At 37.8% G+C, this 27,347-nt stretch overlaps 1 protein-coding gene and 1 long non-coding RNA gene across 5 annotated transcripts in view; both read left to right on the top strand.

Annotated features, from left to right (window-relative positions):
• The window catches only part of CNTLN (centlein), a 194,292-nt gene that overhangs the window by 357 nt on the left and 166,588 nt on the right, over positions 1 to 27,347 (top strand). For all 4 annotated transcript variants that reach the window (XM_065046182.1, XM_065046183.1, XM_065046184.1 and 1 more), the window contains one exon: positions 19,559 to 19,647. In XM_065046182.1, coding sequence (XP_064902254.1) covers positions 19,559 to 19,647 — 89 coding nt within the window. The remainder of the gene's footprint in view (positions 1 to 19,558; positions 19,648 to 27,347) is intronic.
• On the top strand, positions 6 to 11,334 carry LOC135577305 (uncharacterized). The gene is made up of 2 exons (XR_010469008.1): positions 6 to 842; positions 2,253 to 11,334. It is a non-coding gene; the product is annotated as an uncharacterized LOC135577305 (long non-coding RNA).

Consider the following 27,347-nt stretch of genomic DNA (forward strand, 5'->3'; position numbering starts at 1 on the left):
TACCTGAGAGCGGCGGTGAGGGGCTGCCCGGAGCGGCGCGGCTGAGGTGCCTGCCGACCGGGAGGCTTCTGCCCGCAGCTCGTGAATGTCGAGGGTTCGCGTCCCGGTTCCGGCGGTCACGGAGGGCAGGGCGGGGATCAGGGTCACGGGTGCCCAGCCCGTGTAGGGCAGGAGGTCCGAGTGGCCACCGCGGCGGGTCCCCGGGCGGGGGCTTCTTCTCAGCATCCACCGCGGCACCACGCCAGGGGGCTGCGGCGCCCACCTGTTGGGCGCCTGGGTCCGGTCCCCCCGCAGCCGCTGTGGAAGCGGCAACCCGAGCGCTTGGGCCTTGCAGCTCCGCCGGGCGAGCTGAACCGGCCACGGGCTCTTACTCTGGCTTAAAAGCAAGCACTTGGCCAGAAAGCGTGGTTTTTTGGTTTTTTTTTTTTTCATTCTCCACAAGAAGTCACCGTTAATTTGCTTGATGTGTAATGGCAAGAGTGCTGAGGTGCTGCTTAGTGCAATTTCTGCAGAAACGAGCAAATAGAGCGGTTCTGTAGAAATGTATGTATTGAAGGAACCTTTAGAGGTCATTTAACCTCTCCCCCTACCTTGCAGCAGGATTAAGTATATCCAAACCATTCCTGAGAGGGAGTGATTTATGAATAATTATGTTTGTGCTTTTAAAAGTTCCCCCAGACTACACCTTCCTGTGACCTCTCTTCACAGGAACTGTTCCCTCTTTCTTTTCAACCTTTACGTTTAGGTATATTTAATGAAAATAACAAAATGTTGGTAATATGAGGTCCCATCACAGCAATCTGTGCTAATTCTCTGTGAAACAAGTGGATTACACCTACAAGGTATGGCAGAAAGGAAGGCGACAGGTAACGATCTGGCTGCTTTCTCACTTATTTCCTAATAGCCAAAACAATATTTTCTTGTGGGGCATGGTCTTGTTAAGTCCATGAAGGCCTGGGCTGACCTAGTTGTGTCTGTGAGCAGAAAATAGCATCCACATTAGCGTTAGTAGTGGTTTGTTGCTTCAAGCAGCATTGGAACACCTTGCGAACTGGTGCTGGGTTTCTGCTGTAGGTAGAATCCAGACTTCCTATAAAATCCTGTAGCACAGGAGAACTGCAGGAAGAATGAGCTGTCAATACAAATCTGTTTAGAAATACTGAACAATGAATGATTTGGGGATATCTTAAGTGTCTTGTGGGAGAAGTTTAGAAAACACTTTATGATGATAATTCAGTTAGTTTCCTCTTCTTTGTATGCAGATGTGCAGTATCAGACAAAATTTGGTGGAGGCAGGAAGGCTCTGTGCTCTGCTCATTTGCTAGTTCAACATAAATTATATATTACTAAAACCTAGTGGTGTAAAATATTTTTAAGAGGATTATGAATAATAGAAACTTTAAAGTAAACAGTACAAATTTGAATTTCTAATCACTTTGATAATGTAAGTTGATGTACAAAAATTGTAGCTAAGTATGTGATTTCCCCTTTAGATTCATGCAATTACCTGTGCATTTCTCCTTGTTCCTTGAAATGATTACAATCATTTTGAAGTCAGCAACCAGAAAATATTTTAAAATGTATTTCTTTTAAATCTCATACGTATTATCTTGCTGTTCTTATATCTTTGTCTTGTATCAGATCAGATAGCTTTTTGGGAGGGAACCAAGCAAAAAGGAGCATTAAAGTAGCTCCTGTATTTGAAAACAGAACCCAGTCAGTGTTCTGCATTAATCTCTCAGACTTCAGGTAGAATCCAACACGTACCATCCTTCTAATAACAGGGGATGCATGTCTTTGGGATTTATTTTGGGTTATTAATAAAGCAAAGGAAAGTGAAGCAGTAATGTATAAGCAGAGACTCTTCTCTGAAAGCACTGCAGTATAGATGTCTACATGCTTTATCATTTTACTAATCCATCAATAAATGCAGAGAGCCTTGTTTAAGGATCTGTATGTTATATAAAGAAGGGGGGGAAAAGATTTTAATACATAAAAGAAGTGATAACTTAGTCAATTTTACAGTTTTTCCAACGTAGGATTTATCTGAAATAATTAACCTTCTTTGAAGTTTTCTGAAGTTATTCTGAATTTGGATGGGAAATAGATATCACTAAGATTCTTCAGCTGGTTTAAAAGTTAACTGATACAGTTATTCAGGGATGGTTAATCCATTTTATGTCCATATTTCATTTGAAAACATAAGTGTATGTAAACAGTGTTAATGTTGTGCTTTTCTAATGTCTTCACAGCTGAAATACGAAGTTTTTATGGACCAATTAGTTCCTTTACAGGAATTACATTTCACCTGCTGGGATTTCCTTAGTGTCATTTAGATGTAAGATCATCTTTGGTTCTTGCCTTAAGTCATCACCTGACATTTGTGGGTCTTGTTAATCAGAACTGTTTGAGTTGGAAGGGACCACTTGAGAGCATCTGTTCCACCTCACCCTGGAGCAGGTTGCCCAGGGTGGTGTCCAGTCAGGTTTTGAGGATTTCCATGGCTGGAGTCTCAGCAACCCCTCAGGGCAACCTGTGCAGCGTGCGAAGACCTTCACAGTATAAGTTTTTCAGTTTCTGTTAAGATTTTCCTTGTCTTATGTTCAGTTTTGTTGGGTAGGGTTATCACTTTTGGAGACTTCCTTAGTAGGGATTTTGGACAGAAGAGACATTAGTGAGAGGTGTTAGCTTTTAATCCAGCAACTGGTTAAAATTGCATGAGTTTGTTGTTTTGCTTTGTTTCTTCTTTTCTTTTTTTTTTTTTTCCTTCTGAGTATTACATACACGGACACATAAGCTGCACTTCCAAAACAGACTTCGCAACTGAAGTACAGTTTAACAGTGTACCATAACTAAAGAATTAGCCTTAAGTATTTCTTTATGTATTGACTTTTGGGTATTCTTTTTCAGAAGAAAAAAACCCCACTTATCAAATGAGGCTGAAAGTTTTAGTTTGTTCTAGGGAACATTAAACAAGGTTATACAAATAGAGGTGTATATATCCAACAGTTATCTAGCACCTGAAAAAAGTATGCCAAGTTTCTTTTCTACATTTACACACCTTCTTGGGCTGTTGTATTCACTGTCACATAAACTCACTTTGAAAACATATCTCTCCCCTGAGAACCATAGTTCATTGATGATTTGGAATCCATTGGCTAAATATACGGAAGCCACCTCTGGCTAATGAAGCTCCTAAGTCTTAGCGGAAATATTGCGCATGCTGGCTTTGCTTTTCCCACAGGTATTCCCGGCATCTCCTTTTGGCTACTGTCTGTTTTCTACAATGAGATCCTGGAGTAGCTGACCCTTTTTCTCATCTAGAAGAGCAGCCTTTATGTTCAAACCCAGGCTCTTTTTGTTCTTCACATTTGTTTTATCTTTTGAGGTAACTCTTCCATTCAAGACCCAAATATGGCATTTTGAAGACTTTTTTTTTTTCTCCATTACTTTTTTGACTTCAGCAGCTGAGGCTTGCAGTATTTGATATTTTCTTTTAATACTGCTAAAAAATATTGTGGGAGCTTGAATCATAATAAAGGAGGTCTTGGAGTCAAAATTTTTTAGAATCAAGATTCTTGATTCTAAGAAATAAATCTAAAGCATGTTTGCCTCTGTATTATGCTGTTTTGGTGTCTGTAGTAGAGCATTGTGTAATTATTTCGATAATCACTTAATAAACAACTTCTAATTTCAGTGCTCCTCTTCTCCTAATTTTACTTGAGAATTACTTAAATAACTGAGTAATTTTCCTGAAAACAACTGCAAAGGTGACACGGATTTTTTAATTTTTCAATTTATTGATTGCTTTGAGACCTTGTTTCCCTTTCTGTGCCTGGCTCAGCTTTTTGGGGGGGCAGTGGAAAGGGAAGGGTCCAACAGTAGGTTATGACACAGCTGCTCTCAGTTACTTTCTTTAACTGCTGCATTCTATTTTAGGGTTTTGTGCTGCTGCCTACCACCTCAATATTCTTCTGTGGAAAATTTTCAACACCTACATTCTTCATGCTCTTTGGAGTTTTGGGCTCTTTTTGGTGTTTAAAAGATCTGGCATGTATTTTACCCCCATCTTGGTTTCTCCTGTGAATCTATGTTTTCTGGGGCCATCTGGAGGTGTTTTTGCAAGCATAGTTGCTCTCGATAAAGGAAATCAGAGTAGTTTGTTTCTCTTTTTTTTTTTGTAAGGGAAATTATTCACTCTATCTCTGGAAACTCATTTTGTTGAGTGGAGTTTCCGGACCAAGAGTTTTTATTTAGCGTTCATGTGCTTTTTGTTTAATCTTCTGTATTTCTTTAAACCAACTGCTGACTTTATATTTTAATAATTGATTTATAGTATATTCTGTGGTTAATTTCTTGCGGTCTTTTTTTTTTTTTGCCCAAAGATGTTTCATTTGGTGCAAAACAACCTGCATTTCTAAAGCAAAAGATCTGTATTTGGTGTTCTAACTCTCAGCCTCTTAACTGCTAAAGTACAGACACTTCCATGCTTCCTATTCTGTAACTAAAAAGATAGGAAGTGTTTTTTAAAGTATCCTGTGGTGGGAAACTTCATCAAATCCTTGCTTTGAACAAACAATGATATGAGACAGGGTTTTGCACATCCAGTTGAGTGTCTTATGTTGCTGGAAGTAGGAAGAGGTAGAAGCAGCAAGCACATGTCCTCTGTTTTTACTTATGCTACTGGTGAGAGTTACAAAAGGAGTTTAGTTTGGTCAGCTTCATTTCATATTTACCAGCCTGGGATCTCTTTCTTTATTTGCTGAAAGTGCTGTTTTGGGTTCAAACAAGTGTCTTAACAATTTAGCCATTATTAGTTAAAAAAAAAAGACAGTCTTGATTGTATTCTTTGCAGCTTTGATTTCAAAGGTGGTGTGGCATCTCTCACCACTAAAATAAGGTGGATTTTCCTAATTGAGACTTCCTTTCTAACTTTCTGGTTCTGTAAAAACTAAAGAGTACCCTGGCTTTTTTCTGTGGTTGTATATACTGTTTTTAGGGAGCTCTTGTTAGTGTTGTTTTCTCTAGCTTGTGCTTTTCTTGTCAATGATGGCAATAATGCCTGCTCCTTTGCTGTGTTAGGAATTTATAGGTGTATATAGCTGTGACTAAGTAACAGGTCTCTCAAGAGTTCACCATTCATGGTACTCTGTGCACTTTATACCTCTGACTCAGAAGGTGCAATCCGTCGGCTGCCAGTGGTCTGCAGACCATAGCGTTCAGTCAAAGAAACAGTACTGCTGCTTATGTTTTTCAGTTTACATCTGTAGTTTATAGATTGAAAACCAGAAAATTCTGCATTAGTCAGAGGGTTAGGAGCTCATCAGTAATCTGTCTACAAGTACTCTGCTGCAGTAGATTTGCTTGTAGAATTCTCACAGTTTCTGTCAAAAGGTGATAAATAATTGGGGAAGAAAGATGCTCCTGTAGTTGCTGTCACTGTTGCTTCTCTTCGTTGCTAGGGTTTGGGGAAAAGTCTGTAAGAATGGGCTGTGTGTATCCATAAGTATTTTTGTGTAGAAAAGGAGCAAGGAAGTTGGGCTATTACTTTGTGGGAAGTGGAAAGACAAGGGCTTCAGGGGCTGCTGGCTTTGTTTCGTGTTTTGTGTTTCCTGCTTACTGCGAAAAGCTGTGTGTAGATCTTTTCTGTTCTTCATGGTTTATTTTATGCTGTGTTAGCAGAAAAAGAACATTACTTTGTGGACAGCTGGACTGTCTAGTTTTGGTCACTTTGTGGGTCAAGAAGGGATGTAAAATATCTACTTGCTATCACTAGCATTGATAACAGATAGGATTGCTATAACAATTTCTTCTTATGAAAAGTATTTCATTAGCTAGGAAAAGAGATGCATTCTTTCTTTCTGGACCTATTTAATATCCAGGACACCCACTGAAAATCTAATGTGGGCATGATAACATTGATTTATAAATAGTTTTAAAATGCTCCTACTGTATTTAGAAGTAAATTTGAAAAATATATTAAATAACAAAACATTGCATTTTTTCATGATACATGAATAGCTATTTGAGATGCGTGTTGATTGTACATATTAGAAATGTTTTAAATCAATAGCTGAGAATTGAAACAAATACTAAATTTAAAAGGCGATAGTTCTTCCTTAGTGATGTGCTTTTATGTTGACTTGGTTCTTCTTAATTTGTGACCAAAATTTAAATGGTTGTAAACTACTAGTATGACAATTTGAGTGCATTAGTATTTCTTCTGGATGAATTGTTGATATCCATGCTGTTCTTTCGAAGTGGGGCAAAGTGTTTAATGCTCCCATTCATTAAATACCAATTTATTTTATTAGTGATTAAGCCAAGACTACATATTTATTGGTGCCAAGGGATGCCAGCTGTTTAGTGCTTTGGGTGTGGTTGTTTTTTTTTTTTAGTTTTTTTTTTATTTTTATTTTATACTGTTGTATTTTGCCATAAGGAGCCTAAATCACATGAGTCAGACAACACAGGTGTTGTTAGTAAAGGCCTTACTCTCTATATATTATAGACAGAAGTAGTGTTGTTGAATAGCTGTTTGTTTATTTTTGTCTTTTTTATGTTTGATAAATGTCAGCTAACTAGAAGAATTTTTGCGTAACTGGGCTTTCCTTCTGAAACATACAAGTTTGGAATATTTGAGCGAAACTGAAGATGAACTGAGAGTGAGATTTAAATTAAAAAAAAAAGTTTTTTTGCAATTGCTGAAGTAGTTACCTACTTACAATATGTTTGTGTGTGAATATTTCACATTGCCTCCACCATGTGAGTAGGAATCTGAAATTGGGTGTACAGATCAGAGCCATAGAACGGTTTGCATTGGAAGAGACTTTTAAACACCGTCTAGTCCACACCCCCTGCCATATGCAGGGTCATCTTTGTGCCTTCTGTTCTCCAGGCTGAACAACCCCAACTCTCTCAGCCTTTCTTTGCAGGAGAGGTGATCCAGGTCTGATTTTTTTGTGGCCATTCTCTGGACCTGCATGGACAGAGCTGTGTCTGTCTGGTGTTGGGGTCCCCAGAGCTGGATGCAGTACTCCAGGTGGGGTCTCAGGAGAGCAGAACAGTGAGAGAGAATCGTCTCCCTCAGTCTGCGGGCCATGCTTCTTTTAATGCAACCCAGGATACAATTGGCTTTCTCAGCTGCAAGTGTGTTTTGCTGGCTCATATCCAGTTTTTCATCTGCCTGGATACCCAAGTCCTTCTCCTTGGGGTTCCTATCAATCAGTCCCACAGTCTGTACTAATATTTGGGATTCCCCTGACCCAGGTGCTGGACCTTGCACTTCTCTTCATTGAACTTCATGGGGTTCACATGGGCCCATTCCTCAAGTGTGTCACTGTCCATCTGACTGGCATCTCTTCCTTCTGGTGTAAAGACTTCAGCACTCAGTGTCATCTGCAAATGTGCTGAGAGGGCATTCACTCGGTCGCACTCTATGTAATTAATGAAGGTATTAATCTGTCTTGGTCCCAGTATGGACCTTGTTACTGGTTTCCATTTAGGTGTTGAGCTTCTAATTGTGTTGCTCTGGATGGGGCTGTCCAGCCAATTCCTTATGCATCTAACAGTCCACCCATTAAAGCCATATCTCTCCAATGAAGTGGTAAGAATGTTGGAGACTGTATTAAAGGCTTTACAAAGTCTGGGTAGATGACATGTGTGGCTCTTCAGTTGTCCACTGATGCAGTCATTCCATTGTAGAAGACCATTAGCTTAGTCAGGCACCTTTTACTCTTGATGGAAGCCATGTTGTCTGTCTCTAATCACTTCCTTGTCATCCATATGCCTTGACATAGCTTCCAGGAGGGTCTGTTCCATGGGCATTGCAGAGAAGCTGACTAGTCAGTAGTTCTCAGGGTCCTCTTTCTTACCCTTTTTAAAAAAGGTGTGGTAGTCCCTTTCCTCTAGTCACTGGGGACTTTGCCGACTGCCATAAGAAAGGCATGAGTGAAAAGCATCCTTTTATGAGAACGGTGGAATATTGTTGTTTCTCAATAAAGACAGTTGTGTTTTACATGCTTGTAATTTTTCCAGCTGCACTGAGGAAGCCTCTGGAACGTGCTGAGATTTCTACATTTACCACATAGTTTTTCTACATTTCTACATTTACCACAGATTCAGCCCAGAGGAGAATGACTGAAGCAGGTCTGTTTTTTCTGTCAGGTATATTTTGGTTCTGGAGGAGGTATGCTGTTCTTAGGGAATGACTTCAGATAATCTTGTTCTTTGTAGTTATTAAGTGTGCACTGTTTCAACTATTTCAGGTACTGTTTAGTTCATGTTGCAGAGGTTATTCAAATATTCTCCTATACGTCTGCAATTTCACAGGATTTGAGAAGTACTACAAAGTTATTTCAGGCAGACTTGATGTCATGGACCCAAATTCTACTTGATTAGTCATGGTAATTCAGAGTGAATATACCCAAATGTATGTCTATGGTTACATTGTCTGTAAAATAAAACTACTTGTGGATTCTTGAATTTTCAAATGCATTGAAAATCACAAATGCATTATCACTGCATTAGTCGAGACCATTATATTTAAATAAAAACTAACTCTGAGGCCTATGCTGGAACTTTTAGATTATCCTGTCCTCTTCAATAAGTGATTGAAGTTTTGAAATAACTCTTAGAACTGTAGTGCTTCCAGAAAGCACTTAGGTGACTTAGAAAATTCATGTCCTGTTCTATTCTGTGCATCTTCCATCCAAATTACTTCAATGACTACAGTTAGTTTTAATTGAAGTAGTGTAGATATTTGTAGCTCAAAATGAAATGTCACAGATGAGTTATCCTATCCTTGATCTATGAAGGGATTAAAGCAAACCCTTACCTCTGGAAACACAGAATGTTTGGGATTGGAAGGGACCTCAAAAAATCATCTAGTCCAAACCCCTGCTGGAGCAGGAACACTTAGATGAGGTTACACAGGAAGGTGTCCAGGTGGGTTTTGAATGTCTCCAGAGTAGGAGACTCCACAACCTCCCTGGGCAGCCTGTTCCAGTGCTCTGTCTTACTGAGAAGAAGTTTCTTCTCAAATTTAAGTGGAACCTCTTGTGTTCCAGTTTGAGCCCATTACCCCTTGTCCTACTGTTGGTTGTCATTGAGAAGAGCCTGGCTCCATCCTTGTGACACTCACCTTTTATATATTTGTAAACATTAATTAGGTCACCCCTTAGTCTTCTCCAAGCTAGAGAGACCCAGCTCCCTCAGCCTTGCCTCATAAGGGAGATGTTCCACTCCCTTAATCATCTTTGTTGCCCTGTGCTGGACTCTCTCCAGTAGTTCCCTGTCCTTCTTGAACTGAACCCTTTGCATTCTACTGTCCTTTCCTCTTTGAAATCATCAGCCAAGAGTTACGTTTTCAATGCTGAGTACTTGGCATGGGACAGTTGTCAGTGTAATGGCTGTACCGCTGACTGGAGGCATGCTGAGTGTACTGACTCTGCCCTCACCAAACAGCAAAGGAGGTAATTTACTTTTAGCTATTCAGTGAGGGTGGGATTGTGTGTCATATGTCCATGTCTATCTGGTAACTTCTCTCTGCCATTTAACAGGTTTATATTTCTCTCCTGTCCTCCTGTGATAGTACTGATCTTACTTTTGTGAGGTTAATTCATTGACTGTGTCCTGATGGGCAAGGAAATATCTTGTGTTTCTTGTCCATCAATGCCATAATGAGTCAGTTATTAAGAACATGTAATAAAATTATTCAGTTAAGTGGATTGCTGTCTTTTTGTCACATTGAGGGACTAATCTGAGAGTTAAATTACAAAATCATGTGTAATGATAGCATCTTTTAGTGTAAGTCGTGTAATATTTTTACTTCATCACCATTGTAGTATAACATCGTATTATTATTTGTATGGTGCCTTTGTGCTTTCAACAGAGTTCTGAGTAAGGATGCGATCTCTTGGAGGCGTATGCGTTTATGTTTATGTATATACTTCTATTCTACAAATGTGTGTATGTAAATCAGTGTGCTATCTTTGCATTTTTGATTCAAAAGTATTTTTGTCTTCAAAACTACAGCAGAGACAAGATATCAGGAAATTGTTTAAATAAAAAATTGTGGTTGGAAGATACCTCAAGCTATTTTTCAGGTATCATAAAGTTACATGTTGGTTGCATTCCCCGTATACTGCAACATTAAGGAATTGGGAAAGAAGGAGGGAAGATGCACTTGTTTGCTGATGGTGTCTATTTTGAAGCTGTCAATCTCGTCAGGGTGCGTACAGTCTTATTACAAATCTCTAGCAGGCAATTAGATGTAACTGCATACTGTATGTGAGTGACTTTTGTGAACTGGAAAATAATCTAATGTTATCTTTAGACCCTTGTGCATTAAAAAGCACCAAGTTTTCTTATGAGGGGATGATTGGTCTTATCTTCTAATGACTTTTTAGGTTGTTGAAAAGTATAATGCCTCAAAGATAGGCTCTGTAGAGTGTAAGTATTCTGTACTGTAACCACTCAGCAGGACTGGGTGGGTTGTAGAGGGAATACCTCTTATTTAGGAATGTAATCTGTGACTGGAAATCACGAATAAACACTGGCACAGCAAGAGAGTCTGCACTGGCAGCATACAACAATGTAAGTTTAAGTGTCTTGTGAGACGTCGAGAAGCCAGCCTGTCACTCACATATTAAGTGTATACATTAGCTCAATTAAAGGCTTGAGCTCTTTAGTCAGAAGTGTCCTAGATGTTAGGGGAGTCCAAAAAGATCCATAGTAACAATTTTCTTGCAGATATTTTAATGCTTATACCAGCCATATTATTTTATGTCATGTGTGTTTTTTTTTTTCTCAATTTCATATAGTATTTTGCATTTCCGTGTGAATTCTTCCGGCCGGACAGTCATGTGTATTTCATTTTGTGTTGGAATATTCTCTTTGTAATAGAAAAAAATGTCTGTATCTGATTATTATATTGTTCTTATTAAAAATTAACAGTAAACCAATAGCTCCCTCTGTCCTCCCAGCTGTTTCTTCTCTTTTGGGGGTATCTACTGATTAAACACCTAAAATGAGAGTTTGTGTTCTGTGCTTTTCTAGCAGTTTTTGGTGTTTGTTTTTTGTTTGTTTTTTGTTCCCCCCCCACCCTGTTCTGGTGATGTTCTCTTCCAGATTTCAGAAGATGGTATATATAATATAATATATATTTTATATATATATAAAATAGATAATATATATACTATATATATTATATTATGTATATATATTATATTATATATAGTATATATAATATAATTTATATTGCTGTAAAAATGTATGGTATGATATGAACTCTGCTAACAGTTGACATGCTTTGAAATAAATACAGTGAAACTTTGAGGAGTAATGATTTCAAGCTGTAGGTAACTAACATGCTTGACGTATGAATTTATGCTAAAAGAGGAAGGTTCTCTGTTTATCCTTGTTCTCAACACAGTGCATAATAGACAGGTAAACAAAAATTTAACCTACCTATACATTTAATACCCAACTGTCATGAATGTATAGTTCCAGTGAGCAGAAAGAGATACTATTGTGTCTTTTGGCACTCCTCTCACTGCTAATTTAAAAGCTTTTCCTGTAGCAGCTTGTATCATTACTTAAAAGAATGCCAGCTAGTTCTCTGCAGTGTGAAAGTACTCAAAACTTTCTGCGGTTCAGTCACTTTTAAGTTTCCCTTAGGCAAATAACTGTATGCAATATTGATTGAGTTCTATGTACTTTTGATATCAACTGTCCAGAACAGTATTTATGCTTGGATTTATCTTTGAAAAGGAAAGTAAGTTGTTTTAATTTAAATAAGAGTATTTGTATTTTCCTGCTAACAAGCCAGAGGAATTCTGTGTTTTTCACTTACACTAACTTTTAATAAGTTTGTAACTTCACTCACAAGCAAATACTTCTGCTGTCGCTAGTCATACCATATATCCTGCGTCAGTGGCTCATCTCATGTTTATCCCTGTTTCTGAGCTTGCTGCTGTTAAAAATCAGTAAGAAAAATCCAGTTTGCTTTGCAAAGAACACATTGAAGGCCTAAGTTACTCTTCATTTTTGTATTTCTTTCAGTATGATGATGAACTACAGTTGTTTTCACAATAGGCTGAGGGAAAAATCCCGCTTTTCAGGGGATGCACAGAATGCTCTTTTTCTTGCATAATTCTCTAGTTCTGGTGTGCAAACTTTATCACAGTATCACAGTATGTTTGGGATTGGAAGGGACCTCAAAAGATCATCTAGTCCAATCCCCCTGCTGGAGCAGGAACGCCTAAGTAAGGTCGCACGGGAACATGTCCAGGCGGGTTTTGAATGTCTCCAGAGAAGGAGACTCCACAACCCCCCTGGGCAGCCTGTTCCAGTGTCTGTCACCCTCACTGAGAAGAAGTTTCTTCTCAAATTTAAGTGGAACCTCTTGTGTTCCAGCTTGATCCCATTACCCCTTGTCCTATCATTGTTTGCCGCCAAGAAGAGCCTGGGTCCATCCTCATGGCACTCACCCTTTATATATTTATAAACATTAATAAGGTCCCCCCTTAGTCTCCTCTTCCCCAAACTAAACAGACCCAGCTCCCTCAGCCTTTCTTCATAAGGGAGATGCTCCACTCTCTTAATCATCTTGGTTGCCCTATGCTGGACCCTCTCCAGCAGTTCCCTGTCCTTCTTGAACTGAGGGGCCCAGAACTGGACACAATATTCCAGATGTGGTCTCACCAGGGCGGAGTAGAGGGGAAGGAGAACCTCCCTCGATCTACGAACCACTCCCCTTGTAACACACCCAAGGATGCCATTGGCCTTCCTGGCCACAAGGGCACAGTGCTGGCTCATGGTCATCCTGTTGTCCACCAGGACCCCCAGGTCCCTTTCCCCTACACTGCTCTCTAATATGTAATTTCGCAACCTATACTGGAACCTGGGGTTGTTCCTGCCCAGATGCAGGACTCTACACTTGCCCTTGTTAAATTTCATCAGGTTATTCCCCGCCCAACTCTCCAGCCTGTCCAGGTCCCGCTGGATGGCAGCACAGCCTTCTGGTGCATCAGCCACCCCTCCCAGCTTAGTGTCATCAGCAAACTTGCTGATAGTACACTCTATTCCCTCGTCCAAATCGTTAATGAATATATTGAATAATATTGGCCTCAGTACTGACCCCTGAGGCACTCCACTAGATACTGGCCTCCAACTAGACTCCGCACCATTGACTACCACTCTCTGGCTTCTCTCCTTAAGCCAGTTTGCAACCCACCTCACTACTCTATTGTCTAGACCACACCTCCTCAACTTAGCTGTGAGGATGCTGTGGGAGACTGTGTCAAAGGCTTTACTGAAGTCAAGGTAGACCACATCCACCGCTCTGCCATCATCCATCCACCTTGTTACATTCTCATAAAAGGCTATGAGGTTGGTCAAGCATGACTTACCCTTGGTAAAGCCATGCTGACTGCCCCTAATAACCCTCTTATCCTTGATATGCCTTGGGATGGCACCAAGGATAAGCTGTTCCATTACTTTCCCAGGGACAGAGGTGAGGCTGACCGGTCTATAATTACCTGGGTCCTCCTTCTTGCCCTTTTTGAAGACTGCAGTGACATTTGCTTTCCTCCAATCCTCGGGCACCTCCCCCGTTTCCCAAGACTTGGCAAAGATGATGGAGAGCAATGGTCCATGATGGTCCAGCAATGACTTGAGGCAGCTCCCTCAGCACCCGCGGATGCATCCCACCTGGACCCCTGGATTTATGGATGTCCAGACTATTTAATTGCTCCCTAACCCAGTCCTCATCGACTAAAGCAAACTCCTCCATTGACCTGGCTTCATCCGGGGTCTCAGGGGTACAGGGCTCCCCAGGACAGCCTCCGGCAGAGTAGACAGAGACAAAGAAGGCCTTCAGTAATTCTGCCTTCTCTGTATTTATATCGCAGGATGAATGTCTTTATTTGACATTAGATGAGTTGTGAATAATCATGATTTTAATGAGTAATTTTCACTAACTTTTAAATGACATCTGTATACTGCCTTGTGTATGTCAGTTCTCAGCTGTTCAAGGTACACTCTTGCTGACCTCTTGAGCTGTTGACATACACTTGAGTAGGCTGAATGTTTGTTGGGTATGCTGAAGATTGATACATCCCAGGCCTTGACAGCTGTACTGTTTTTCTGTGCCAACTTCAGGCAGTCTAAGCAGCCCTTTTTTGGAAGAAATTGGCTCCCAAGACCATTCAGAGAACAGCCTTACCAAGTCCATTAATTGTGCCAAGAGCTTCAAAAGGCTGTTTAAATTTCTTAAAACTGAATAATTTCTGGCTAATATTCTGTTATGCTTAATTACTTATAGATTTAAATAAAACAGTTTTAGCTATCAAAATGTTTGGCATATTAAAGAGAAGTCACATTTTATGGTAACTTATCATTCATTGACTGATGTTTGACTAATGTTGTCATAATGAGAAATTTTGTACCTTGCTGTGTAAGCTTTTATTTAATAAAGTCCACAGATTTTTAACTGCAGATGATGTTCTGTGTTTTTTTATATTTTTTTTGTTTGTTTGTTTGTTTGTTTTTTTTCTCTTTAAACTGATAACTCGTATTTGAAGATGGTGTTAAATAATTTGTGTCCTTTTTCTTTTGGCAGAAAGGCCGCTTAGGCAGGACTGAGTTCTGTGTGCATTTATAGAAATGCAAGTATGCAGTGAAAGGCATTTGTCCATTTCAGTTAGAATACCTGTTGGTATAATTACTACATTGCTGTGTGGGCTCATTTGTAGGTTCCACTGGTGACTTTAAATACCGGTTCCTACCATCATTAAAGAAAAACAAAAGAAGAAACCAGCATTTATTGAAATTGCATTGTTTTGCAGTTCTGGAAATTCCAGTAATTTTTCACTTATTTCCAGATGACTTGGGAAGGTGCATGTTTGCATGTTTGTGTTTCATGCCTTTTTTGTTGTTTTTTTTTTTTGTAATGGACACTACTTAACCTGTTCTGTTAAGCTGTTTCTTTGAAATTTATTTAGTGCACACCATTCTCATTCAATATTCCTTACTGAAAGGTTTTATTTTTAGGTTAGGATGGCTTTTTCATTCCTACTTCATCTACCATTCTTCCAGCACACACAGAAAATGTTGCAGAACTTAGTTAGGAATGGCAATTTCACTGACACGAGTACAACTTGGAGTTGATTTTACTCTTCCCTGGACAACTTTGAAAGCAATCTGTGCAATAGTTATAGGTGCTTTGTGGTTAATCTGAACTGCTTATTCAATTAAAAGAGATTATTTGTACCTGAGTGGCTGTGTTCTCATTAGAACAACAAGGTTCATTGCAACCTCATATATGTATCAAAAGGTCAATTGGCTCAGCAAATTTTAGGTAGAAACTAGGTTGCCAGAGGCTCAATATATGGTGGCTATTTGGCAAAAAACATGGAGAGGGATGGGAACACTTCTCGTTGGATTGTACACATATGTATATTTTGTCTATGTTTGTTCATTAGGAACAATTCTTTATATGTCATTGTAGTTTCCCCCCATTGTTGTTTCTTGTAGTGGAGCAATGCTGTGCTTGGAAGTTTGTGTCTGAACGTTGTGCATTATTCTGTTTTCTTGTGATGCCTTGTGCTGTTCACCGGCTGGGACCTGGAGTGCACAGGAACCTGCAGGGCACGACAGGCAGCACCACTGCTTGTAGCGAGACACGTGATACTCCATAGTGCTTCTTGGAGTCGTGTGGAAACCCAAGTGTCTCAGCTCTTCAAATAAATGAAAACGTAGAAAACCTAAGAGCTATTTCTGTGGTCTTGTGTACAGAACAGTAAAGGGAAAAGCTAAAGAAGCCTGGTGTAAGCAAATCCAGATCTTTGAACAGGTAAATAAAACTGAACAAAGCTTGTGAGCGCGTAAATCAGCACCGGAAATTTTGATTTTTCGACTCAAGATTTTTTGAGTGTTTGGAGATAGCATATTGCTGGCACTTAGTTATATTTGGGTTTTCTCTGTGCTGTGGTGGCTTCATGGCTCTTAGACTAACTTGCTAGTGGTTCTAAGTAGTTTAAAAATACACAGTGTATTCTGTATTAGAGATATAAAAAATATTCAAGTAGTATTATGACTTCAGTTCTGCTCTCCATATGGCTGATTAACTGAGATCTTTGAATTAAATTATATTAAAATTAGAGTTAGACATAGTTTATTAGATATAGTGGTTTATTCCTCCACTATTGTTCAAAGATTTACTTGTACTCAGAGTGGTTTAATTTAGAGTGTAAGAACTGCTGACTTACTGTCCTTCTAAATGATTGAAAAGAAATCATATTTCCATTGCTATTATTTAGTGAGTTTTTGTTTGGCTTTGTGTTTTTTCTTTGCTGGGCTCCCAATATAAACACAAGATATTTTTAAATGCTAAAAATACTCAGAATCCATGCCTAATGCTTTTGGTAAGCCTGCAGCAGTTTTTCCAAATTTGAAAAACATTTTTATTTTTCATTCTGTTTCTGCCTGAGAAGCATCAGTAGGTCATGCATGGTTCACAATGTACGCACACTGTGACTTTTCAGGTGGCATGGTAAGACATTTTCGGGGTGGTGACTTTTTGTGAGGACACATGGAAAAAGTACACATTTTTTTATAGTCTTTCAGACTAGATACTTAGAAGTCCAGGATATTGATTGTCATAAGGTGACAGAACACAATAAGAAGTTGTACTTTAAAAAAAAAACAACAAACAAAACATGTGGTGGATAGCCATCTTTTTGGCCTGAACTGAGTAACCTGATTAATATGATGCTCACTGTTTGTCTTTTAACTTAATTTCTAGCTGAAAGTTAACTTATTTTTAGCACTTCTACTGAATAAAGACTTGGATACTGATGCAATGTCACTACAGTTCTTATTTATATGATGTATGGCTTAGTTTTGGTGTTCTTTCTTCAAAAAGTGAACGTGGTCATGCACCATAGTGCACCATAATGCAGTTAGTTACAATCTGCTTTCATGCAGCGGGGTCACTTTCAGTTTTGAAAAAAGTCCTTACACTGCTAGCCCAATTTGTTTAGAGAGTAATAGTGTTCCTTTCAAAAGTTTTTAATGAGCACTTTGTGCCCCATTTCGTTTTTACCCAAAGTTTTTTGTTAATTGTTTGGTTTTGTTTGGAAATGCCAGAAATGAAGTCTGCCTGTCGACACTTTAAAAGTTAAATACATCCTACAAAGGGAATTAAATTTTTATGAGACACAAACTCTTTCTGCTGTAGTCCAGATTGCATAAGATGATAACACTCTTGAATGATATGATCTTTGTGGCCAGAGCCTTTGTTTTATTTACTTTCTAACACAATCAGAAAGCTATTTGGATTTCTTAGTGGTGTGCATTCTTACAAAAGGTGTGTTATTTTTTCTGGGCTTATAGCAATACCTTGACAAGACATCAGATGTCTGTAAAGTTTTCTTCCTTGCTTGATTGAAGAAGTTGATGTCACTTAAAGATTTTAGGAAATATAAACTAGAAACTAAAATAGTTGAAAAATGTCACTTATTTTTTTAAACTAGCAGTCATAAACCCCCTCATTTCTCACTTGCTCAGCATTTTTATTATGCTTTTTTAATAATTTCAGCATTGCCTTGCTTCCCTATGGAATTTTAAAATGAAAAATACGTGCATTTCTAAATTTGAAGGAGAGACACATCAGAACTTTCTAATGTTTTAATTAAAAAATCTTGAAGGCTTTGCTCATAAATCATGGACTAAATAGGTACAATGCTGTGTACCTATATTATATAGGTATAATAGGTACATATACCTATATATATTTTTATATATATATATATATACATTTTTTTCTGTTATCATTTTTCTGTTATCATTTCTATTTTTTTCTGTTATCATTGTTAAAGTTTGTTTAATCTGTAATTCAGTGTATTTGGCTGTTGCGGTATTATTGATAAAATAATTGATAAAATAATTTATTCTCAGTGCACTGATAAATTTCAGAAGTCTGCTAGCTTTAGAGAGATCTTTTGATTTTGTATTGAAGATGTTGTCTTGTTCTGAATGGAGTGATTGTCATGTGCTGGCACTGATACTGCTTGTAAATAAAGTTCGCGTCTGCTTCCTAGAAGGCAAAACTGATTGGCAGCAAATGAAAAGATGACAAAAAAGAGAAAAGGCAATTTCTGCTCCTGAGATTGACTCTAATCGTACAGTATGCGGCCCTTGTTTTGTGTCTTAGGTGTTTGTGTCTTAGGTGACTGCTGCTTTCAGCTGTTTGGAGCCGTGGGCACACAGTACTGTGACCAAAGGTGCAATCTGTTCTTACTCTAAAAATGAGGAATTGGGGAAAGAAGAAATTAAGTGGCAAAGCTGTGAAGAAACCAAACAGTAGAAGTGAAGATAAGAACTCAGGCCTTCTGTTTCATTGGATAATTGGTATTAAGATAGACTTGTGCAGAGATTAGATACTGTTTTGGGTTTTTTTAGCCAATTTTAGCGAAGATTCTGGTTAACTAATGAAACCTACTATATCTTAGTAGATTGTTAAGTTCTGAAAGATTGGGAGGAGGAAGCAGGAAAATGGATAGCTGTAATAGTGTTTGTTTTCATTTTAGACAATGTATTTGAATTCTATTTCTCTTTAACATTAAAAAACTAGTAAAAGGTAGGCTGAGGCTCCTTTGCTTTTTACCTCTTGAGCAGACTTAGCTGTCAGTTCGATGGTTTTGTCTTATTAATTACTAATTTTGTGTTTGGCTGATTTTAGCAGGTTTTGTCATACTCTAGTCTGTTTTTTATGTACATTTGCTTTCTTATTGTTCTCGTTTATCTCTTTATCTTTTACTGATTTCTGGCCCTTCCCTCTTACTTCCCCACCCATTTTTATATAATTAACACATGATGGTTTTAGTTTTTATTGTAACTACATCAATATTGGTGCTTCCAGTAATACTGTATTGGAATAAATATACATCATTGTAAAATAACAACTTATATCTAGTAGAAAATATAAATCTGGAAATGCTTTTAGCTGCATCTACTTTTCACAAACTTCAGTGTATTTTTAAAGAACATTGTTTTCCTGCTCTCATTTGAGAATTTTTTCAGAAGCTTTTATGTAATGCAGGTTAGCTGAGTGTAGGTTAGAAGACTGATTTACTGTCTGTTTTTAAATAAAATTTAAGAGCTGCATACGGTAAAACAATGTTGAAGCATGTACTCCAGGTTCAATGTTTATTAATAGAAACTGTGTCCTGCTGCTCGAAGTACAGTAAATGATATAGCAAAAGGCAGCTTTGTTTGAATAATGTAAATTTCTGTTGCCTTATGTCATGTTGCCTACTCTTTTGTTGTTGATTGTAGATTGTTGTCTTCCTTCAAACTTCTGTGTGGTTAAAACCTTGTTCAAGAGAACTGTTTGCTATGTTTTTTTATTCACAGGGCAGTGAGTAATTTGTAGGGAATTCTTACTAAAATAGAAGGGTTTTTGTAATTGTCCTTTGAATATGTACAGTATTTCTTCTAAAAAAGGTGTAGCATACATTTAATCTTGTTCTTATCTGTTTTTCCTGTCTCTCAGGCAGATAAAGAATTTGTGTGGTCTTTGTGGAAACGTCTGCAAGTGTCAAATCCAGATCTTACTCAAGCTGTCAGCTTGGTTGTGGAAAGGTGAGTTTAAAGATTCAATGTGATACTAAAACCAAAAACAAACAAAAATCCCTGATTATGTGTTATTCTTTAATTGTGAACTATGTGGGACTTTAAAAAATTACAAAAATTCAGTTGTTAAATTTTGTCAAGAGTACCTGGAATATGTAACAAGTTTCCTTTTTTGGTACAAGTTGAAGTATACTTAAAAATATGTTTTCACTGAGTTCGCTGTGCTGCAGTTGAATTGAATTTTTAAATTGTAAATGTACTGAATAGTCTTTCTATTGAAAGAGCAAGAGGAGGTAAATGACATTTTCTGGTGTCATAAGTGGCTGGATAACAGTAAACAGTTGTGTTTGTCTGCATTCTTAAAGAAGTGAAAGGGTAAGACGTGCTAAGAGAAGAGATGACTATGCAGTTCAATTATTGCTCCTCTGAGGATATTAATGATGACTATTTCCTCATGATACTTACATATTATAAGCTGATTGCTGTAAACGTTAATCATCACAGTATGTGATTGATTGTTTTAGAATGCTAATGTTTACAAATACAGAATTTTTGTAGGCCAAAGATAGGGTGAATGTGAACGAGTTGGTAACATGACTGTCAGAATTCAAACACTAGATTTTCTTGTGGTCAAAAGATTTGTCTGTTTTGCCTCTCAGGGTGCCATGAGTTTAAAATGAAAAGGTGTATATTTTTAAACAGAAAAATATGAATTTTAACTTTTTAAAATGGCTTGCCAATGTTACTTGGGAAGCTCGTCACAGAGTTAGGAGGCAATAGAATCGCAGAATCACAGAATCAACTGGGTTGGAAAAGACCTCAGAGATCATCGAGTCCAACCCTTGGTCCAACTCTAGTCCGTTTACTAGATCATGGCACTAAGTGCCATGTCCAATCTCAGTTTAAAAACCTCTAGGGATGGCGAGTCCACCACCTCCCTGGGCAGGCCATTCCAATGCCTGACCACTCTCTCTGTAAAGAATTTATTTCTAATATCCAGCCTAAATTTCCCCTGGCAGAGTTTAAGCCCATGCCCCCTTGTCCTATTGCTAACTGCCTGGGAGAAGAGACCAATCCCCACCTGGCTATAACTTCCCTTCAGGTAGTTATAGAGAGTGATGAGGTCACCTCTAAGCCTCCTCTTCTCTAGACTAAACAACCCCAGCTCCCTCAGCCTCTCCTCATAGGTCTTACGTTCAAGTCCCTTCACCAGTCGTGTTGCTCTTCTCTGGACCCGCTCCAGCACTTCAATGTCTTTCCTGAACTGAGGGGCCCAGAACTGAACACAATACTCCAGGTGTGGCCTCACCAATGCAGAGTACAGGGGAAGGATCACTTCCCTTGTCCTGCTGACCACGCTGTTTTTGATACAGGACAGGATACCGTTGGCCTTCTTGGCCACCTGGGCACACTGTTGGCTCATGTTGAGCTTCCTGTCAATTAGTACCCCCAGGTCCCTTTCTGTCTGACTGCTCTCCAGCCACTCTGCACCCAGCCTGTAGCGCTGCAGGGGGTTGTTGTGACCAAAGTGCAGCACCCGGCATCTGGCCTTATTGAACTTCATCCCATTGGAATCAGCCCATTTTTCCAGTCTATCCAGATCCCTCTGCAGAGCCCTCCTGCCTTCCAGCAGGTCGACACTCCCTCCCAACTTGGTGTCATCAGCAAATTTGCTGATGATGGTCTCAATCCCCTCATCTAAATTGTCAATAAAGATGTTAAACAGGACTGGACCCAACACTGACCCCTGGGGAACACCACTAGTGACTGGCCGCCAGCTGGATGCAGCCCCATTCACCAGCACTCTCTGGGCCCGGCCCTCCAGCCAGTTCTTAACCCAGCAGAGAGTGCACTTGTCCAAGCCATGGGCAATAGCTCCTTTGGATTCTCTTTCAGTGCTTTAATCCTGAAAGGCATGTTTATTCACATCTTTTCTTTCTGAATTTGATCAGTAAGCATTCTTTCACTTCTGAAAATGTAACTTTAGGTTCTTTATCTGGGAGTTCATTCACTATAGTGTTGTCCAATCTTCTGCATTGCACAAAGCAATTAATACTTTGTCCAAAAATTCAGTGTGATCAGATAACTAGAGCTAATATTTTAAACCAATATTTTTTTAGGACAGGTGTTGCCTTAGAGTTCACATGTGGTCACCAACAATGGTGTTAAATAAATTCTGACTCTGTATTAGGACACTCACCTGCAGAGAGAAATAGCTTGGCTGTTAGGACAGTGTACTACTTTCAATTACTTGCATGTTTTGATTTGGGAAGTAGTTTTAATATATGAGGAAGACATATGAAGTTTACAGTGTGTGTCATTGATGGTGAAATGCAGATTCTCACTGACTTGTTTGATCATCAAATTTGGTCATATTTTCATGAGGACGGTGGTAGTATCAAGTGTCCTTCTTTAAACATTAAAAAAATGCAAGAACTGCTTAAAATATGTAAGTATAGTATTTAATGTGTGTAAACATATATGTATGTAAGCACAAGTGTATTGAAAAAAAAAATTGTTTTGCTGTAACCACATTTTACACTTATCCTAAAAATAATGGAACAGTTTACCTCTAACATGAAGCCCCATAAGGTAGCTATATTCAGGCTTACATTAACATTTTTGAGTCATGTTGCAAATAAAAAATAATCAAGATATTATGTAAATTGAAGCATAGAGGTGGTAGAAATCATGTATTTAAACAATGTTGAATACAATAATTTATTTGAAGTTCTTGAATTGTATGCCTATATAAGATACAGTCTGTCTTCCTTATTTATCCTTCTTCATGTCTAGGAATATTTTTTATGCTTGGTAGTTATGCCTTGCTTTAGATTTTTTTCTGCTTTATTTAGAACAGAAATCAATAACTTTGTGTGTGTTATCCTGACTGATATAATGAACATGGGGCTCTTAGATGCCACCCTGATGCCCACAAGCATGAACATGAGGTGACTTTTTTTTACAATGATAGGAAATACTTGTGAAACCCTTTTAATGTGGTGTTCAGGCTATCAGGAGACTTGCTGAAGAAATTTGGTTTGTAATAATCGTCTATTATATATGAAGGTAAAGATATATTCTGTATATGTGCTTTGGACTTTGTGTAGAGGCTGGTGATTGGTACTCTGTGTGAAAGTGTGACAACATATTTTATTGAGGTGCTTGTCTAGTTTTTCAAATGTCCTTTCTTCTTTCAAAGTAACAATAATGCTTTAGAACACCTCTTGTGAAGTCAAGGCTATACATATATATCATACCTTTCCCATGCTTCTCAGAGTTGTGGAATTAAGAAAGAAGAAATTGCTTCCTCAGCATCTTTTTAGGTGTTATCATTACCCCAGAGAATTCTCGAATAGGTTTGGATAAAACCCATTCACTATATAGGAGTTCTGTTAATCACGGCTTTAAACTGTGGGGTTGCTTTGATTTGACAGATGGAGCAATAGTGTGTATTTTTCTCTTTAATGGATGTAGCTTCATCTCTTTTGTCTGAGACTGGTCTAATTGCTGCTTTGGAAATTATTTCTAGCCCAGCTTTACTTGTCAATCTTCTGTACAACCAGATTACAGCCTCATATATTCTCTCCTAACTTTTCTGGCTATAATCTTTGTTATAATCCGTAATCTTTTCCTAAGTAGCTGCAGTTTTATGACTGTACCTCTTCATACTCTCATCCTTTCTGAAAAGTTTTTGTCTTATTCCCTTCCTTATTGCAGTAAATATTTTTTTATGTTGCTACAGTGTCAGTTTATCTCAATTCCAATATGTTGATTAGATTTCCAGGGAATCTGCTACCTTGCACTTCTGCTGTCCAGAAAATTACAGATTAAGTGATTTTTCTGGCTTTGTTAATCTAGGAAAAATATACGGATTTAAAGGATAAAGGGTGTGATTATCAAGTAGCAGTTACAAGCAAAATTGTTCTGGAGGCCTGTCACTTGGCCCATCTCTGCTGTTCACAGCCTTATTTTCTGTATTCTACATGGTTGTATCAAGAGCTGAAAATTAAAAATTTACACTGAAATCTGATTTAAAAAAAACAGCTTGAGTCTTCTTAGAGACTTTTTTCCTTTTTCATCTGTTAGGAACAACCTTGACCCAGTCCTGTCCAAGCTGATAATGTTTATTGTCTTGCCCTGGATTACTAGGAGATTTTGAGATGGATAGAATGAAATGGATTTAAAACTTCTGTTATTTCTGCTTGGGACTGTGTCATATGGATACCACCCATGTTTGCAAAGCTTCATTTTTGAGGGTGTTCTTTCCACCCGCAGTTCTATAACTGAGAAACTTTCAGTGACAACCAAGCCTTTGTAATATAGACTACTTGATATCAGAAGCCAGCTACCTAACGGAAGCAGACAGAATCTGAGAAAGGATAGTAATTTGTATCCTACATCACATATATAATGAACCAAGTAGTACTGTTCAGTGTATTTCAGTCTTTAAATTGACAGAAGCAACAGCTAGACTTTCTCCAGGAGATTATAGTGACAGGATTAAAAAGGTGCAAGTGTGAAAGGACAGAATGTTCACTTAAAATCCTGTAGACCACAATTGTGTGATGAAGAAAAAAGTAAAAGCATATATTAGAAGAAATTGAATGGGCAGTACTAGCCATACAGTCAGGCAATTATGTTAGTAGCATTAATTTATATTTGTAGCATTAGACAATTCCTTATAGTAACTTTTGCTCAAATAAACCAGGAAAATGTAAAAGGCATAATTTGGGGGTCATGAGGCGAATTAATAGTAAGCTTCCATTATTTATCTGCTATTTTGAAGTGCTTTCATGGTCCCAAAATAGAAGTTTGCCTGCCCTAAAATTGTAAAAATGTAACTGTTACCTTTTTATGTCTGTGTTGTTGATTCCTGTAATTCAGCAATGATATTTTACTTTTCAGCAGTCTTTGCAGTTCTTGCTGGATAACTGTAACTATATTCCCATTTTAATATTCAGATATAAACAAAAAATTATCTTTACTGTGCAAATGAGAAATGCCTTTGGGATATGTAAAAGCCTCCAGGTATTTTCAAACAAGCCATTGTAAAAGTACTACTCATGTTAGTGTACTTTCCAGCTACTTTAAATACTATTGATCTCAGTATTATGTAAAGAGTATTCTATTTCTAGTTCACTGCCTTTTGAAACATTCATTTTTTTTTTTTTGATGATGAGTTGAAAAAAGTGCTAGGAAGTACCTTTTACAGGTAAATGCATGTGTAAACTTAAATAGAGTTTGGGTTCAGAGGAGAGTATCAAAGGTTCTGAAATATTTTTGTAAACTTTGAGAGCTCTCCTTTAAGCCTTTTCTCTTATAATACATGAAATCTTGACAGGTCAACTGACTCTAATTTTCCTCTAGGGCTTCTAGCTGACTCCTTTCTTGTGGAAGGGAGATGCAGCAGGATCCATTAGTGATCAAACTACGGCAGTGATTCTAGATTTGGTAGATGTAAATGGGGATTGTATTGCCCTAGATGATAATCTTGCAGATAGTTACATTTGGCAAGCTTGCCTTATATAACTGTTTTTCCACACCTGAATTCCAAGTGTGCTGTGTCTTGCAAGTCTTACCAAAGAGCAAGAATGGATTTATCATTTGACGCCACTGAGAAAGAAACAGTGACAATATGAATATTAGTGTCAGTGATAGAGAGAGCTTTGCTATTGTTCTTACTGGGAAGTTACATCTGTCTAAAAGTGTACAAACGAACAAAAGCGTGGCTGAAGACCAACCAATCGGAAATAACCAAATAATTTTTAGAAAGGTAGTCACAGGATCTTACTCTGTGCTTTACTGCATCCTGTGAATAGCAAATTGTGAAAGAAATATTAAACAGGTTGACACAGAGTCTTCACTGACTGATGATGTGTGGATGTGTTAAAAATGACAAGTACTTTTTATGTAAAAGGATAAGGGAATGTGCTTTATGAATGAGGAATATAGATTACTGATGTTAATTGAAAAATAATTTAAAAAACTGTATCTGGCATATTTTGAAGAGATGATAAATAGCTTGCAGAAGCTTTCTTAAACTACTTACCATTTTACTCTTGCACAGATTAACAGGAAACAGAATGACAGAAGACAGAGGAAGTAAACAAGATCTAACACGTTTTAAAAGACCATTATTGTTTTGTCACTATGAGTTTAAAATAAAGTGGACTCCCTAGTTATTATCACTCAAAGTGGACAGAATAATGGAGCATAAGAGTACAACCTTTATATCTAAGGTCAAATAATTGTGATTTTCTACAGTTGATGAAAGTTTAATATCCTGTTTCATTAAAAATTCTCAGAACATTGAACATAAGTCAACATTCCATGGAGAAGAAGGTATTATGCAGCTTGCATGTGTGCATATCTGCATATCGGAGCACAAAATATTGACATGATAATTGCAGTCAAGCCTGATTGAACAGTTGCCTCTGGGAATTCAGCTGGTGTTGTACCAACTGGATGGCTGCTCAGGACACAGTTTGAAATGCAAGGTGCAAGTTAGCACTTTATTCAGCACAGGCAGGCATCATTTAAAAATCCTTGGGGGAAACCCTGGTGATGTGCAGATGTTAAAGCAGTCTGTTCTGAAGTGCTGATATTTTGAACACTGTAAGACTTGTGTATTTTAGATGAAAAATGTTTGCAAAATTATTAGGGAAGAATGTCAGTGTTTTCTTTACTACTCTAGTGTAAAAATATGTTTAGTATTTTATGTACATTGCTTAAAATAAGAGACCTTAATAAATCATGTAATGAATTAAATCTATGGAGTTAGAGATGTGAGAAAAATTACATTTCTGTAATGACGCATTTCCATTTTGATACATATCATGGAACACAGAATGGCTAGATAAATAATTTACTAAGGAAATAATTTCATGTCACAATTTTTCTTTAATTACATTTTAAATTATTTTTGTAAAGAAACATAAATAGGCATATGCAATTTTGCTATAGAAAATAACTGCTGTCTTAGAAAAGTGCAAAATGTGTGGTATTGATTTAGACTTTTTCCTTCATGCTGTGTAAATCTTCTAAAAGTACTGTTTGTAAGTATGAAAAGAAAAATGTACATCAATTATAATTTATCATGAAGTATAAGGATCTTCTAGAATCTGAGGTGAAAATAAACTCTATTAAATAAAAACTATTTAGCTCTATTTTTTGTCTTAATAGGTACACAGCAGCACAGTAGTGTTTCTAGTTGGAAGATTAGGGCATGGGCTCTGTGTCTGCTGACCACTGACTGTGCCACCACAGGGATGTGGCTGTACACAGTGAATTACAATATTGGTGCCATATTTACAGTAACATTGACAATGTGTACTCTACAACTTCACTTTGCACATGGGTGATTCGTCTGCTATTTAGTACCGACGTTGAATGTATACACTTCTGTAAGTCTGTGTAAAATAGTTGGATATTGGAAGACTGGGAGAGACGATAATCAAATTAAATGCTGTATCGCAGAAGCTGATATTTTATAGCCTTTCTGGTTCTACATCTCTTTATATTCAAAGAAATATATTTAAAAAAAATAAACAGTTTATTTGTAGTTTTATGGGTACACTGTTAAAATATGGCCTCTGTTCTTTTACCACACAGCACACAGGTTTCAGTGTAACCAGAACTTTTAATGCTATTTAAGACCAAATTTGTAGATGCATTGATTTTTTTAAGATGCTACTGTTTTGTAAAAT

The sequence above is a fragment of the Columba livia genome, chromosome Z (genome assembly GCF_036013475.1).
Source record: "Columba livia isolate bColLiv1 breed racing homer chromosome Z, bColLiv1.pat.W.v2, whole genome shotgun sequence".
Lineage (NCBI taxonomy): Eukaryota > Metazoa > Chordata > Aves > Columbiformes > Columbidae > Columba > Columba livia.